Source organism: Phodopus roborovskii, unplaced genomic scaffold (genome assembly GCF_943737965.1).
Source record: "Phodopus roborovskii unplaced genomic scaffold, PHOROB, whole genome shotgun sequence".
In the NCBI taxonomy this organism is placed as follows: domain Eukaryota; kingdom Metazoa; phylum Chordata; class Mammalia; order Rodentia; family Cricetidae; genus Phodopus; species Phodopus roborovskii.
This window is the reverse complement of record NW_026126442.1, coordinates 2,860,927-2,877,671: the sequence shown is the minus strand read 5'-3', so window position 1 is coordinate 2,877,671 and position 16,745 is coordinate 2,860,927. Positions and strand designations below refer to the sequence as shown.

At 47.5% G+C, this 16,745-nt stretch overlaps 1 protein-coding gene across 1 annotated transcript in view; it reads right to left on the bottom strand.

The window, feature by feature from the left end:
• Positions 1–4,786, bottom strand: part of LOC127224629 (stimulated by retinoic acid gene 6 protein-like) — a 36,873-nt gene extending 32,087 nt beyond the window's left edge. The window contains exon 1 of the mRNA XM_051187727.1: positions 4,742–4,786. Coding sequence (XP_051043684.1) covers positions 4,742–4,761 — 20 coding nt within the window. The 5' untranslated portion in view covers positions 4,762–4,786. The remainder of the gene's footprint in view (positions 1–4,741) is intronic.
• Between the last annotated feature and the right edge of the window lie 11,959 nt (positions 4,787–16,745).

The following is a 16,745-nucleotide window of genomic DNA, read 5'->3' as shown; positions in this document are numbered from 1 at the left end:
CAGAGAAGAGCCTGGAGATGTGAGCTAGAATGCAGATATCCTCTCCCATCTGCCTCCCCCTCTATTTCTAGGTCATAATTAACTTTTTGCAGTTTGGGTAGCATTATTGCCAATCAGGGTGACTTGACAGTTCTATGGAAAGACTAAAAATGATAGAGAAAATGTCTATAATGCAGATGTTTTAATCTGTTATATTTCTCTTTAAGATTTATTTCGCTTTATGTGTATAGGTGTTTTGTCTGTGTATCTAGGCCTGAAGAGGTCATCAGGTCCCCCTGGAACTGGAATTACAGAAGATTATTCACCACCATGTTGATGCTGGGAACTGAACCTGGGTCCTCTGCAGGAGAAGTCAGTGCCCTTAATGGCTGAGCCATCTCTCTAGCCCCAAACTGCTGTACTTACAGCTATACTTAGTGAGCTACTCAAAAATGATTTCTTTTTTCTTTTGTGGTGCTATTCTTCCAAGAGTCAGAAACTCTTATCTATGGCTCAACAAAAAGTAGTTTGTATTGTGGAGGAGCAGGGCCTTCCTACTGACATCTTCTTGCTCCTCCATTTGTCTGACTCGTTCACGTAAATAAAGTATCCACCACCACTCATGTGGAAACCGGCTCACTGGCCAGCTGCAGTTCAAGGCTGGCCCGGAGACAAGGGATCAGCAAAAATCAGTGTTGGCATTCTGAGGCAACTAACTGGCTCTGTGCAACTGGAATAAGGAGCAGGGACTATTTATCCCATGTGTATGCTGTGTGCCTCTCTGTTTTATCAGCATGGTCTGTAACGAACTCACACACAGCTATGCCTGTTTTTGTGTAAAGAGCCATCATGACACATCTCCCAGCATGCCCCTGGCAGCCATACTCATGCCTTTGGGCATGGCCTAGAAAACAATAGGATGTCCACATTTGGAAGATAGAGATAAATATTAACTGTGAATTGGTCAAGAGTGGAGTTTAGAGTGAGAAAACGAAAAGTTTAGTACCAGCAGCCAGAGCTGCGCACTGGAGGGTTATGCGGAGCCTTGTTTTAGTTTAGGTGGTTTTCAGGAGGATGGGAGGGGTGTGACATTGAGACGGGCTTTCTCCCAGGCTAGCCTCTGACTTGAGTGTCGCCTTTAAGCCCTCGGCTTCCCTTTCTCCATTGCTTCTCTGCTATGGGCAACTCTGGGAATACACAGGGTTTCTCCAGCTGGGCACCTAAGCCCTCTGGGAAACTGAGAACTGGGGCAGGGATTACAGGGAGGTTGCAGCCAACCTAGGCTATGTGTTAGATTTGAGGACAGTCTGGGCTACAGAGTGAGACCCTCTCTTCAAAAAATGGAGAGGAACACAGGAGGAGGGGAAGTGGGGAGAAGGAGAGGAAGGAGGAGGAGGAGAAACAGAAGGAGGGTGAGTCAGTTTTGTGTCTGGAGAGCTGAAGGGGATGCCAGTGGGGAGCTGCTTCCCCAGACCCCAGAACACTTAGCCCTTGCTCTCAGGATCAGTCTCCTGGCCCCGCCCCTTCTGCCCAGTGAGTCACTGTCACAGGGCTGCAATATCAGGGGCTCCCTGCCCTGGGCCCCTTGCCATGAGGTAGATTGCAGTTCCTCGCTTTGGTTACCAGCAGACCAGGTGGCGGCTGACTCTGGCCCCACCACCAGCCCAGCAATGTGGCCCAGAGCAGGACACCTGTGCTCTGATGTCGCAGCTGCACTCTTGAGCTGCCAGCCTCTTCTATCAAAGAAGCCGCCCAGGAAAGTGGTCCTGTGTCACCAAGCTCTGCTGCTGTTGCTGGGGTTCCTGGGGCTCAGAGACCTGCAGCTCTCGGCTGGATCCTGGGGAACAGCCCCTAAGAACCGGGAGAATGATCACAAGGGCCCTTGCGTACACACCCTGTGTCCATTCTGTTTTCTCCCTGGCCCCTTCGCTTCTCTCTGGACAGACCTTTGTTCTCCTTGCCTCCACCTCTATACTTGTTTGGAGTTTATTTCCTGGCTGGGCATGGCCAGCTCCTGGTTGCTGCCTTTCCCTGAGGGGCATGCATGGCTGTTTTTATGTGTGTCTGGAAAGACCAGAGCAGCCATCATGGAAAAAAAAAAAGTGTATGTAGGGGCGGTGCTGGGAGGCGGCTACAGAAGAAAGGGGTCCATTTCTACTCCCTACCATTCTCTGTTTAAAGGTATATTTTACCAGGAACAGAGAGATGGCTCATGGGTTAAGATCACTGGCTGTTCTTTGGAAGGATCTGGGTTCAATTCCCAGCACCCACATGGCAGCTCACAAACATCTGTAACTCCAGTTACAGGGACTATGATATGTTCTTCTGGCCTCCATGAGCACAGGGCATACACAAAGTAAGTAGACATACTTGCAGGCAAAACACCCATGCAGATTAAAGAAAATGAGGGAAAAGAAAGTTATACAAATATTTATTTTGTCATTCATGTGTGTGTGTGTGTGTGTGTGTTTACACGCTTGTTTCCACATATGTACAGGTGTCTAAGGAACCACAAGAGAATTCAGATCCCTGAAGCTAGAGTTGGGAATAGTTGTGAGACACTGGACATGGGAACTGAACCTAGGTCCTTTGCAAGAGAAAAATGTGCTCCTACCCACTGAGCCATCCCTTCTCTCCAGTCCTTCCCTATCATCTGCCCAACACATGCAGCACCCTCCTTCAAATCCTTCCACCCAATGGAAACAACAGAATTGTTCACTGAATGCTGTGTGGTGGATAGACGCTCTTCTAGCACCTTTCTAGCTAGCCCCATCCACAGCATACATCAGAGATGCCAACAAGGAAAAGCCCAAAGTGTCATTGGGTAGCAGAGTTGAAATTCAAACACTTTAGATCTTCCAAATGGGAAACATTCAGACACATGGGCATAAGAGAATTTGTGGCTAGGATCCTTGGAGGGGAAATGACCTCATGTTCTATGTTTGGAGGAAAGCTGAGCCGCTCAGGCCAGAGCTTTCCTGTGAGAAGGGCCCTGTTTGGCCAGGCCATTGCCCCAGAGGAGACTGTGGTTGAAAAAACGTTCTTGAGGACAGGACTGACATTGCAAGAAGGTCAAGGGGGCGGGGCAACTGGCACATGATGGGCTGAGTCCCTGCCACACAGCCTACAGACAGCTGCCTGCCTCCTGTGGAGTCTCAGGTCAGCCTATCCCAAATGCATAGCCCTCTAACCAGCTCATCCTCTGAAGTCCTCATGGCAGGAGTGGTGGCACCATGTGCCTGTCTGAAGTCCTCACAGCAGGACTCCACATGCTCATCAGCCACGTCACAGACCCAGAGTGACTCTGGCTGTCTTCTCTATCCCCATGGAATCCCTTCATCTTTGCCCATGCTCATAACCCAGGAGTCATCACGTTCACTAAGACCACATGGTGTCAACCCATCCTCCATGTGGACCAGACAGACCTCTCTAGAAACTCACATCTGATGGTGTCAGGCTCCTGTCACCTCAGCCTCTCCCTCCTCTCCTAGCCATGGGGCTCACTGGGGACACAGAGAAAAGGACAGGTTCTCCTGGGCTGTCAGCACACGGTTCCCGTCCCACATGCAGAGATAGATGCTCAGCCTGCTTGGTCTGCCTTTTCCCACTTTTTCTAGGTGCTGCTCATCATGCCCTCTTTGTCTCCATGGCTCCTCTCTCTCCTGTCTTCTTTGTGAGCCCCCCCCCCCAGCATTCTGAGCAGAAGGCAGTGGGCCTGTTTTCTGTTCTTGATCCACCATGTTTCCAGGTCAGCATGAAAATCTCCATCCCTGCCACCTGGGCAGGACTTCCCCAATCCTCCATCCTTCCCATTCCAGTTGTGCTCCGATCCTCTCAGAACTGTGGGCACACCCACTCCTGTCAGAAGGGGAAATGCTGCTGAGGACAAGAGACAGGGAACTCCTACACACTCTTGGGGTAATCAGCACAAGCATCATGGGAAATGGCATGGAAGGTCTCTAAATCCAAGATATGGCGTCTACCAGGGGGTCCATTGGTGGATGAGGAGACAAAGAAAATTCAGTACATCTAAATGATGGAATACTATTTAGTTTCAAATAAGGAAGAAAAGCCTGTAATCTGAGACAACATGGATGAACATGGAGGACATTCTAGGAAGTGAAATGAGCCCGGGACAGAAAGACAAACACTGCCTGACCTCATGTATACAGGGTGTCTAGAAAAGGCTGACTCATACAAACACAGGGCAGGACAGAAGCTAGGAGGGCGAAGGAGAAGGCTGGCAAGAGGCTAGCACAGCTACAAAGTTGCAGTTATGAGGAATAAATGCCACTGTTTCACGGCTCAGAAGGGTGACTAGAGTTAGCAATCAGCTACATATTTTAATGTGTGTGTGTGTGGGGGAGGGTCTTACCACAAAGAAATCATAAATGTTTGAGGTCAAATCAGTGTGCCATATGCATATCAAGACATCAAAGTGTACTCCATAAATGTAGACAACTATAAAACATCAGTTAAAAAGGGGAAGAAGATAGGGAGTTTTACACCAGAATAATAGATTCCGCTGAGACAAGATTCCAAAGGATCCTGTAAGTCCTTACCTGGGCCCTACCCCAGGGTGGCTCTGGACTGACAAGGAGGAACTCTACCACAGTTCTTCCTTTGTCACGCCTGCCTGCTTGCCTGCAGATTAGCCAGCCCATGCCTTTCTCCCAGTATCTGCCGATCACACCCATCAAAAAGAGCTAGGAGGACCTGGCTGTCTGGAACATTCCATCGCCACTCAGCCTCTGCTACTCACCTTGTGCTGGCTGCAAGCATCTTGCTCTAGAGTGCTGCCAGGGGGCGGTATGCTGGTGGGGTGGATGCTGCTGTCCCTGAGTCTTCTCTGTTTCTCAGGCCCTTGGTTATGATGGCTTCCCATGAACTAGCATTCTGCCCAGTTCAATCTGTAGACCCAAAACTCAGAGAAAAGGCAAACATCCAGTCAAACATTTACCCGGGAGTGAAATCAGGTAGCTGCCCTCTTCCTGGTTTCACAACACTGATTGCTTGCTGCTCTGCTTGCTTTTCTGAGACCCAGCACTTGTCTTCCATCACCTCCTCCTGGGGCTCGCTGATGTCCCTTTCCTGCCTCTCCACTGCCCCAGCTGTGGTCCCAGGACCACCCACCTCCCACTGTATGTGGAGGCTTTGCTGGGTAGCTGTGCGCCTTTGGGTAGCTATAAAAAGTTATTATAGGTAATAAACTAGGACTCTGCCTCCAAGCCATAAACCAGGACCGCTGGCTTAGAGGTTCTCCCTGGGCACTGGCAACCAGCCTTTTGCTGAACCACAGCCACATGGCAGAGCCTGCTGGCTGGGCCATTCCTGGGCCTCCCATTCCTGGGGCAGAAAGTAAGGTTGCTATTTAGCGGCTCTCCCCCACCAAGGCCAGGCTCCAGGCATCTAGGATTCTCAGGGGGTGGGAGCAGGAAGGCCCTCTCTACAATACTTTCTTTTAGGCCACCAACCAGCTCCCAAAACAGCCTATGACACTTGGGGCTGACTTGTCACAGCAGTTCACTTGACCTTCCCTAATCCTTCCTGGGGTCCAGAGGGCATTGCCAGCACCTGAAGGCCCAAGTCCCCTACTTTAAGAATAAGGCATCAGGATAGCTTAATGGCTTAAAGGTGAGGTCTCCAAAGATGCTCACATTCTAAGTACCAGGAGCTCATGCTCTGGCATCTGAGCTCAGAGCCTACCCCAACAGTCTCATCAGCTATGGTGGGAGGGGAGGCAGTGAACAATGGTCACCATTGTCACAGATGGCCCAGGCAATAGTATCACCCACTTGATCTCTCTACCACTGCCTGAAACAACCCTACCCAGTCCTGCACACATCTTCTCTGCTTGGGCCACATTCGTCACCGTATACAGGTGAGTCTTCCGAATGTGTGGGATGCTGGTAGGTGCACTGTTTTGGAACGTAGTTTTGGGAGTCAGCTCCACCATTAAGAAACCTGATACTAGGTAAGTCACAGCGTCAGTTCCCTGAGCCCATCGGAAGGTGAGCTGCATCTGGGTTGTGGACACTTGAGGCTCAAATGAGCTAAGACACCGAACATGTCTAGGAGAGTGCCTGACACTCGGTGAGCACCAGCCAGCTGAATACCCAGCCATGATGCAGATACTGGTGACCAAGTCTCCGGGCTCCTGCGGATTGTAATGGTTCTGCCGCATGACTAGATCTGAATCAGCACAATGTTTGGGGTACAGAAGAGGCTCCACAAATGCTTGCTGTCAAGATGGACTTGAAAGAAAGATGGAAAAGAACACAGGAGAGCCCAGTGCAACTCAGCTTTCTTCCAGGTTCCTGCAAACAGAGAGGCATGGGAAGCCTCTGGGAGCCAGCTGCAGCTTCTCTGGATGGTAGCTCTCCAGTATGTGTGCCCGGAGGCTCCACGGCAAGGATACCAGCTCTCTGCTAGGTACTTAGAGCCTCTCTCTTCTGCAGGTGCCCATCGCAGGTCCTCTAGCTCCTGGTTAGGCTGCAGCAAGTGGATGAGTTCTCCACTGGGATGACCTTCACCATTCTCCTCCCACCCTGAAGAAAAGGTCGTTGTTGAATTTTCTCTGTGATGGGGTTGATGGGAAGGCAGCCACTGATGTAGAAAAGGCAAGACATCTGTTCTTAGGCAAGTAAATTCTGGGGGATTTGGACTGTAATAGCAAGGCCCCGTGTCTGAGGGGCTGGCATGAGCCCTGTGGTATCTTTCTTTCCACAACCCCCTCAGACATTTTTACTTTTTCCAAATATTCTATATTGAATCCAAACCTAGAAGTTAAGATGTATCTAAGATATTCCATAGTTGATTTCTCTCCAGAATGCTAGCCTGTGTGAGCCTATTTCTTCTATACAATGTACACCGACTCCTCTCCCCAGCTTTGGGATATCTGAAGGGTCTTTCTAAGTTTTTTTTTTTTTCATGGTTCTTTCAGGGAAGTTGGGTAGTTGGGTTTTTTTTTGTTTGTTTGTTTGTTTGTTTGTTTTTATTTTGAGACAGGCTATCTCTCTGTATTCTTGACTGTCTTGGAACTAGCTCATAGAGATCCACCTGCTTCTGCCTCTTGAGTGCTGGGATTAAAGGCATGTGCTACTAGTGCCCATGGATCTGTACAGGTTCTAGATTTAAAAAACAAACAAACAAACAAAGCCAGGCGGTGGTGGCATATACCTACAATCCAAGCACTTGGGAGGCACAGGCAGGCAGATCTCTGTGAGTTCGAGAACAGCCTGGTCTACAGAGTGAATTCCAGGGCAGCTCCAAACCTACACAGGGAAACCCTGTCTCAAAACAAACAAACAAACAAACAAAAAACAAACAAACAAAAGGCAAAATGCTGTATAGAGAAGAGCATTATGACCCTCAGTTGGAGTACTGCTGTGATCAGAGTGAGGAGACCATATTGATGAAATTTGCCAGAGCCTAGCAAAGAAGTCACTGTCTTCAATCCCTGTGCCAATCAGAGTTCAGAGTGTGAGTGAAGCCACAGAAGGAAACCAAACAGTGTATCACAGTGACTGCACTTGCTTCCTGAGAGTCAGGAACCTGTCATAGGACAGCCTCTATTCCTTCTGTAGAAATATGACTTGATTGTTAGTTAAATTTAGGAATAAACGAACTTGAGTATCAGGGTGACACTAAGTGCCTTCTGGGCTTGAGAATGACCCTTGCCTGAAGACTGCTTTTCTCTTTGAGAAAGAACATATAGTTGTCTCACATTCCTTCACAAACAGATCTAGGAACCAAATAAATAAATAAAACCCAACCTTTCAGCTGGGCATTCAAAATCTGGAAGAAGCTGATCCTTCCAGACTGTCCTGAAAAGGCTCAGCACTCAAAAAAAAAAAAAAAAAAAAAAAAAAAAAGCCACACTGAGGTGGTATGACCAGACTCTTGCCTCCTTCCTTGTTCGGACATTCATTTGTGTCATGAATATCATGAAGAGCATTGTACTGTGAACTATTTTGGTCCTTGAGGCTAAATGCTTGCTAAATCCAGCTTGTTCCTTTCCTGGTAGGTCAGGGGCGTAGCTTGCACAAGGCCCTCCTCCCTGAAGAGAGGCAAAGTTTTATGCCTTCACCCAGACAGAACATGGAGAACAAGGGAGAAATGACTGCATTGCAGACGGGCTGGGGTAGCCCCCGTGACAGGGCTGCATGGGAAGAAGCTGGCTCACAAGTCATTTGAAGGCTTCTTTTAGAGCATCAAAAGAGTCACTCACACTAAAGGCGTGCGTGGACAGAGCAAAGAGGGAGGCCTGGGCTGGGAGAGCCAGAAACCTGGGTCTTCAACCCCACTCTGCCCTAAGAGCTATGTGGCTTGAATCTGGCTCAGTATCTCCAAACCTTGGTGAACTTTGTTGTGAAGGTGGGAATGGAAAGCGATGGGGGAAGGTTGGGGGGGAGGGGTGGCCAATTACTATCTTTATCGGGAGAGTTTTTATCAACTAGGACTAGGTTAGTTCCTGCCATAGCTGGTAGTTACAAATGTGTCACTGGCTGGGGATGTAGCTCCGGTGGTAGAGTGGCTGCCCAACATACACCAGGCCCCAGGTTCCATCCCCAGTGCTGTAGAAACTGGACATGTTAGCTCAGGTCTGTAACCTCAACACTTGGAAGGTGGAGGTGGGAGGATTTGAAATTCAAGGTCATCATTGACTACATAGTAAGTTCTAGAACAGCCTGAACTACATAAGACTCCATCTCAATAATCAAAAACATGAAAGTAAAGCACATCCCTGGCGGTGTCTCTGCCACTCAGGTTCCTTCTGCCTTAGGTTATGAAGTAACAGTGGGCCCTCTCCAGAGCAGAGAAGATACTGGTGACATGCTCCTGGACTTCCCAGGTTTGCAGAACTGAGTGCCAAAGCTACCTCTTTGCTTATAAATGGTAATAACAATAATTCTCAGGAAAACTAAGCAGCCGTGCAAAAGTCCCTCCCTGCCCTAGGTTGCAGTGGAGTAAGTCATCGGCAGTGGCAGTGGCGTCTGAAGACTCGTCTATCTACCTCTGCTGGTTCTGAGGTCTCCCTGACCCCCACACTCACCTCGTTGCTCGGGAAGACTCACAGCTCCCTCCAGGCATCTCTCCTGACCAACTCTTTGGCTCTTAACCATAGGAAATTAGCTTTGAGCCCATGAGGAAAAGTCACTCCAGCTTTGTCCACACGGTGGCGCCATTCCAGGCACTGCTGGCAGAAGCTGTAGAATGAGCAAAGGTGAATGTACGGGCCAGTTGCCTAGCTTCACTCATTGCATGCTCATTGGCTCACTCTTAGCTTTCTTAAATAACCCAGGACCACTTGCCTAGGGATGGGGCTGCCCACTTTGGGGTTGACTCATACACCAATTAACAATCAGGACACTCACCCCAGAAATGCCCACAGGCCAATCAGACCTGGTCAGTCAGTTCCTCAGCTGAGGTCTTCCCACAGCCATAGGCTGTGTCAAGTTGACCATTAAAGCTGACTAGGACAGAGAGCAATTTGTCCCTTTTTTAAATGGGCCTTCAGTTACCGATATATTAAAGTAACAGTACCTGCCACCACAATCACACAGACATTTTCTCTAATGTCGGGTGTACGTGGGAAATGGTTGACATGTCTCCATTGGCAGTGTACAGTGTGGCCAAGAAGATGGGCTGTCAGGGTGAGAAGCCACGCTGGCGGTTAGGAGAAACTTGTCTCTTAAGTCATAGGTATACGGCGAAATGTTTGCAGAGATGCCTATGCATCTGGGTAGGATGAAGCATCTCTCTGCCCAAGTCTGTTTGTAGAAGATAACATTTGGGGAAGCTACCTAATGCATAAGCTTTGGAATGCTGTGAAATAGAACTTAATTGCCTCCTTTCAGAGGTCACTAGCCTGGCCAGATTTGAAGCTTCTCCATATATAAGACTAACTTTTCCACCAACAGGCAAAATGTAACTGAAACCTGCCTGTGTCTGCACAGGACACTTTATTAAATATGGCACTGTATATAGGTCAGGAATCTTGCTCCAATACTGGGACATAAGGACTTGTTTTAGAACTGGGAGAGGAGCTTTCTCAACTACGGTGTGAGTCTCTTAGCACCAAGGCGGTACTTTGAGGTAACACACACTCGTTACCTGCCAGGCCTCTCCCCATCTCCTCCTCCACCCTCTCCCCTACACCAGCTGTGCTGGAATTCTTGCTTAACTGCCCCCACCCCCACCTGCCCCCTCACCTGCCCCCCTCCCCGCCTACCCCCAGAAAACAGCTTCTAAAACTTTGGGAGTCACTTGAGATGTTAACTTTCCCTGAAAACTTTCTATTCTTTTTTCCCTAATATTTCTCTATTGTAATACTCATAGGGAGCTAGAGAGAGGGCTCAGAGGACCTGGGATCACTTCCCAGCAACCACATGATGGCTAGCACTCAGAGGTAGAGGCAGGCAGATCTCTATAAGTTTAAGGCTAGCCTGAACTACATAGAACATTCCAGCCAGGACAATGTAAAGAGACTATCTCAAAATAAACAAAAAAGTAATACTCTGCCAGGTGTGGTGGCACATGCCCTTAATCCCAGCACTTGAGAAGCAGAGGTATTCATGCTCCTAGCGCTTGTGTGTTGGAAGTTTGATAGTCAGTGATTGGTTAAAGGGAGAGGAGGCTTTAAGAGTGGGAGGAGGTCACAAGATTACATGATTAACCCAGAGTTGGTGGCACATGCCTTTAGTCCCAGCATTCAGGAGGCAGAGGTAGGCAGATCTCTGTGAGTGAGTTCCAGGATAGTCTCCAAAGCTACACAGAGAAACCCTGTCTGGAAAAATCAAAAAGAAAAAAAAATAGTACTAACGATGACTCCAGATGCAGTCTCTTCAAAGATCTGTGAGGAAACCAGCAAGGGTTCCTACATAGCAGAGGGAATTGCTCGGGGCTTCTATGTGGCTCTGTGGCTCTTGTGCCGTGATAGCTGTCCAGGTCATGATGAGATGTCAAGTGTGTGTGTCCGTTCTGGAGGTCACTACAGAGTGGGGGCCCTGTGATCTGAGCCTGGGTGTGTGGGTGCCACCTGCCCTACCCTGCTGTGGCTCACTGTGGTGGATGGTTAGAGGGAACCCCTGAGGGCAGCCGGCATCATTGCAAACAAGGGCACCGTGTCTAGGTTAAGCCTGAAGAGCAGGTAGGGGAGCCAAGCTCTTCACTGCACTGATTCATAACCACTTTGGAACATGAGACGGACGGGAGGCTTTCCCGTTTCGTGGAACAGGGCTTCAACTCCCCTCACAATGCCTTTAAAGGAAAGTTCTACACAATCCCATGTAAACAGGTAAATAAAACAGGTATACAAGTCGAACACTTACTGATAATGACTCAGAGAGAAATTCAGTTTACAGCATTTCTTTGGTATACCTTTATCTTGTATTAAGGATTAAAGCAAATTTACATACCAATGCCGCATTGTGCTGTTTATTCATGCTTACATGCAGAATTGTCCTTGGCTAAATACGTGGTACTGCAGAGTGTCATCACATAGCAGCTTCAAAGGTTTTCAAAGTCAATCTGTAGTTCAGCCATTGGCATTTTGATTTTATAATTATCAGTGCTAAGAACACTGCTTTGAATGGATGTGTGATACATAATGCAGAGATAGGTTTAGGCCATTTTAGAAATGTCGTCCTAACTGGCCAGGAACTCTATATATAGTACAAGCTGACCTTGAACACCACCAAACCCAGTTTATTTAACGTTTCTTTATATGAAACTTATCAGCAACTCAAATAGCAATTTTTAAATCAAACATTCTAATCCAATACCGTCCAAGAAATGTACTAATTTGATTCTTCCACACTTCGGAATGATGGTAGAAAAATGTTGGAATCCTCTGTGTTCCACAGTGAAACCATTATATGTCTACGAGAGTAGAAAACTGTGTACAGCAAAAACTCCCCAATTCGTCACTAACTGTCACATCGAGCCAACGCTGCAGAGTCCTATGGGTCACCGAGACTGTGTTTACTTCCTAGGCTGTTGCTATAATAAAATACTTGGCAAAGGCAGCTTAGTGAGGACTATTTTGGCTCATGGTTTGATAGTTCATCACTGCTGGGGAGTCAAAGCAGCAGAAGCTTAGGGAGGTAGCTGCTAACACTGCGTCCACAGTCAAGAAGCAAAAAGCAGACAGGAGGTGGTGGCACACCCCTTTAATACCAACACTCGGGAGGGAGAGACAGGAGGACCTCTGTGAGTTCAAGGCCAGCCTGGTCCACGGAGTGAGTTCCAGGATGGCTGTCCAGGGCTACACAGAGAAACCCTGTCTCAAAATTTTCACAAAGAAAAAGAAAGTAAGACAAAGAAAAGAAACCGAAAGCAGTGTGTGTGTTCCTGCCTCTGCTCAGCCCACTTTCTCTATACAAACCCCTACCACAGGTCCCCACCACAATTGCAATAGATCTTCCCATCAATTAATGGGATCAAGCTAATTCCTCACAGGTGTGCTCAGAGGCCTATTCCCCCATGTATTCTAGTGTTAGTCAGGTTGGCAATTAAAACTAGACATCACAGACACCCACCTCAGCTGCTGCCTATTGTAGAGTATCTGCTTTGGTAGTTAATGGCTCACTTGGCTTCTACTATTCTGGGAATCAGGCCAACTGCACCGTTCAAGAAACACCTCCATGGCAGAATCTCTAATTAAAGAGAAGCAAAAAAAAAACAAAAACAAAAACAAAAACAAAAAAACAAAACAAAAAAAAAAACCCAAAACCCAGACCCTGTGCTCCCCTCCATAGTGTGTGTGTGTGTGTGTGTGTGTGTGTGTGTGTGTGTGTGTGTACACGTACCTGTGTGTGTACATCTGTGGAGGCCAGAGTAAGATATTGAGTGTCCTCCTCTATTACTTGTTGTCTTATTCCTTTGAAGCAGGTCTCTTACCCCCTCCCACTCCCAAATCTACATCTCCTCTATAGTCTCAATGCTGTGTCCTCATTTTAAAAGGAAAGAAAAACTCCATCAAGTTCAGTTGTGCTGCCCATATACTCTTGGGTGTGTGGTCATCCACTGGACCTGGTCAACCTACCTAGGACCCCTAACTTAAGTAAAACTGACTCTCCTCCCTCAGCAGCTATCAACTTTGACAGCTGCTCCTCAGCTAAGGCCCTGTCAACCTCCCATCTCCATGCTGGGATTTTTGTCTGGCTTGAGCTTACACAGGTTTCAACTGCTGTGAGACTAGGTATGCAGCTGCCCTACTGTGCAGGCTATCACCTCTGGCCCTTACAATCTTTATTCCCCACTTCCTCAATGGTGCTAGAGCCTTGGATTGAGAGTATGAGATATTGATGCCCAATTTAGGGCCAAGCATTCCTAAATCTCTTATTCTCTGTGAAATGACCAGCTGTGACATCTACTGAAGAAAGAAGCATCCCTGGTGATGGTTGAAAGATGCACTAATCTATAGATAAATGATAAGTCCTTAGGAGTGGGTTTAATAATATGACCATGTAGCAGAATAACAGTGGTAGGTGCCCCCCCCCCCAGGGACTATGGCCTGCCTAGTCACACGTTCTAGCCTCTAATAACAGTAGCAGATATGGGTTTCATCTTGTGGAGTGGCCTTAAATCCAATCAGAAAGTGGTTGGTTACTCCCATGACAGTCATGCCACTATTACACCTGTGGGCTTGTCTTGCTAGGCTGGTCACTGATGTAGCTTGAATGACTCACAGCTGAGTAAGATTGGCGATTATTTTTCTCCTCTGGCAGCATGCGTAGGACTCAAAAAACTAAACATTAAGAAAAAAGAAACAACTCTATTTTAAAATGGGGCATGAAACTAAACAGAGAGTTCTCAAAAAAAAAAAAATGAATACAGACGACTGAGGAAAAAAAAATGTTTAAAACTCAACATCCTTAGCCACGAGTGAAATTCAAATTAAAACTGCTTCGAGAGTTTTGAGATTTCATCTTGCCCCAGTTAGAATGAGTAAAACTAGTTACAAATGCTGGTGGATATAAGGAAGAGAATTGCTGTGGTGGGGGAAGAGAAACTGGTAGAGACACTGTGGAAATCAGTGTGGTTCTTCAGGTACTTTTAAAAGAAAGATTTACTCATTTATTTATTATGTATAGAGTGTTCTATCTGCATGTATCCCTGCAGGTCAGAAGAGGGCACCAGATCTCATTACAAATGGTTGTGAGACATAATGTGGGTGCTGGGAATTGAATTCAGTATCTGGAAAACCATCTAGTGTTCTTAAACACTGAGCCATCTCTCCACCCCCCTTCAAGTTTTTGTTTTGTTTTGCTTGGTGTGTATAGTCATTGTTCACAGTGATGGCCTTCATAAGGACATTTTCATTCATGTATATCATGTGTTTTGACCATATTCTCCCTCCTATATTCCCCTTTCTCCTCATCCCTTCCCACTAGTTCTCTTCCTTTCCCCAAAGTCTAGTTTATACTTTTATGTCATACATAAAATTATGTACACACACATATACATATATGTGTGTGTGTGTATGAGCCACAGATTAGAGAAAGCATGTGTTATTTGTCTGAGTCGGGCTCATTTCCCTTAATGTGGGGCTTTCCAGTTCCATCTGTTTTCCCACAAATGACATAATTTTGCCCCTCTTTATGGCTAAATAAAACCCCATTATGTATACATACCACATTTTCTTCAACCATTTATCTATTGCACCTTGGCTAATGATTCCATAGCTTGACTGTTGTGACTAGTGCTGTAATAATCACTGCAGGTGTCTCTGTAATATGCTGCCTTACATTCCTTTGGGCTGATTCCTGACACGAGTCACTGTCTCGGTGTCACGGTGACAGGAATGTCCTCTGAGCCCACTGGGGAACTGAGTGTGTGGGCATGCAGGTTGTTTATGACATATCTGTTCCAACATTCCCCCTAAGCCTTCTTATTGTTTTCTCTGCAACACACTAAGGCAGTTCTGGCACATCCATATTACTACACAGAGGTCGGAGCATCACTAGGTCCTAGCCGATAAACAAACTGCAGAGCCACCTCCTGTTATCTGAGCCTGATGAGGGCATCCTGCTCAACAAATGTGACTCATGTTATCCTTGCCCTGTTTACATGTCTGATGCCTGTTGAGACTCTGGGAGTGAAGGGAGTGGGTCTCCAGGAGCAAAGCATCCTTGTCAAGCAACTGCCAATGGGATCTTACTGCGAGGTCCTCAGTAAAGACAGGCCAGGCAAGCTTCCTCTAGCAAGGGAGGCTTCTGCTTCTTCAGAGTCCATGTTGATTCCCTATTTCACATCTCAGGTGTTCAGTTTCCAAAGCGCTGTTCTGACTTTGATGCAGTACGTTGGCAAGGCTGTGGATTCAGCTTAGGTTGTGATTATGCAGCCCACACAATTCAATTGCATCAGCCATTTTCAGCAATACCAGCCCTGCAGCAAAGAAATACATTTCTTACTTGCTATTTTCATAAATAATGTAAGTGATTATTGGAGCTTATTTCTAGTGAGGCTCTCTGGCTGCTTGACTGTGGTCCATCTTTGAGGGCTATTTCCTAGGACCACTTCTGGTCCCATTAATGTTCTTACTAGACAATAGACAGAATTTAGTGGAGGAAATTGTTAGCTAGGTAAGTAGAAGGAAGCAGCTGCCATCCTCAGGGCGAGAACAAAGGGAGAGTGGAATAATTTCAACTTGGAATCCCAGAGGAGGAGATCCTTGGTGCTGAACACCACCACTCACACTGCTCAGCTGATAAGAGTGAGTGTCCCTGGCCTTGCAGGGGTAGTCTGCCCTGCCCAGGGCTGAACTCCAGCCTCCCATCAGTACAGGAAGAGCCCGAGGACCTCTGCTCTGCTCTCAGCCCCAGCAGTCACTCTGTGCCAAGCCCTAGTCCTGCTCCAAATTGGTGCAGTCAGCCAAAGGGCTGAAATTCTGGGGTTCCCTCTCTGCAGCTCCTCCCTCGCTCATTCACGCCCTGCTCTCCTAACTCTACACTCTGACCTCTTCCTCTTCGGTCTAGCCAGACCTCTTAGACCTGCTTGGCCCACCTCTCTGCACTGTGGCCTGGATGGAACAGATGCCCAGGGCGAAAACTGTGTGTCTCCTTGCCCTAATGCAGCCCTGTCCTGGGCTGTCTCGTTGTTTTATCCAACTTTCCAGCAGGAAGAAGCCTCCCCTGTGGTTCTTTTGTCAGCTGCTCAGCATCTGAATGCCCATCTTTGCAGAAGTCTGCATCGTGCTGTGCTCACTGCATCCATCATTGAAGCCAATCATGCTTCTTAAGAACCCCACACATCATTCCTGAGACTTCACTCTGCTCTGGAGTGGTCCACTAGGGGTCTGAAAACACAGAGGCTTTCCAGGACCGACCTGAGGTTGGGCTGTTGATAAAAGGCCTCCCTTGCTTGAACTCCCATGGGACAGGGACACTTGCTATTCATCTCTGGGCCTATGGGATGAATGAACTCGTTTGCATGCATCCACTTTGGACCATTAATTGGTCTCCCCTTGTGTTTGTGCCCAGGCCCTGTGTGTAACAGAAAATCACATCCATTTGTGCCTGGCGTCTCACCACCTACCCCAGTTCCCTTCCCTATCTGGAGCGCTCACCCCCACCACATACCATAATCCTATAGGGCCTACATCTGGGGTCCCCTGAGAAGCATATGGAGAGCTATAACTAACTGTGCTGGACTGTGGGCTTGGGACAATTTTAAAAAGCTGATCATCTTCAAAGCCTGGTATGTTTTCCTTACCCAGACACACTCACACTTTGATGCCCTAGGCTCAGGGCTGGAAAATG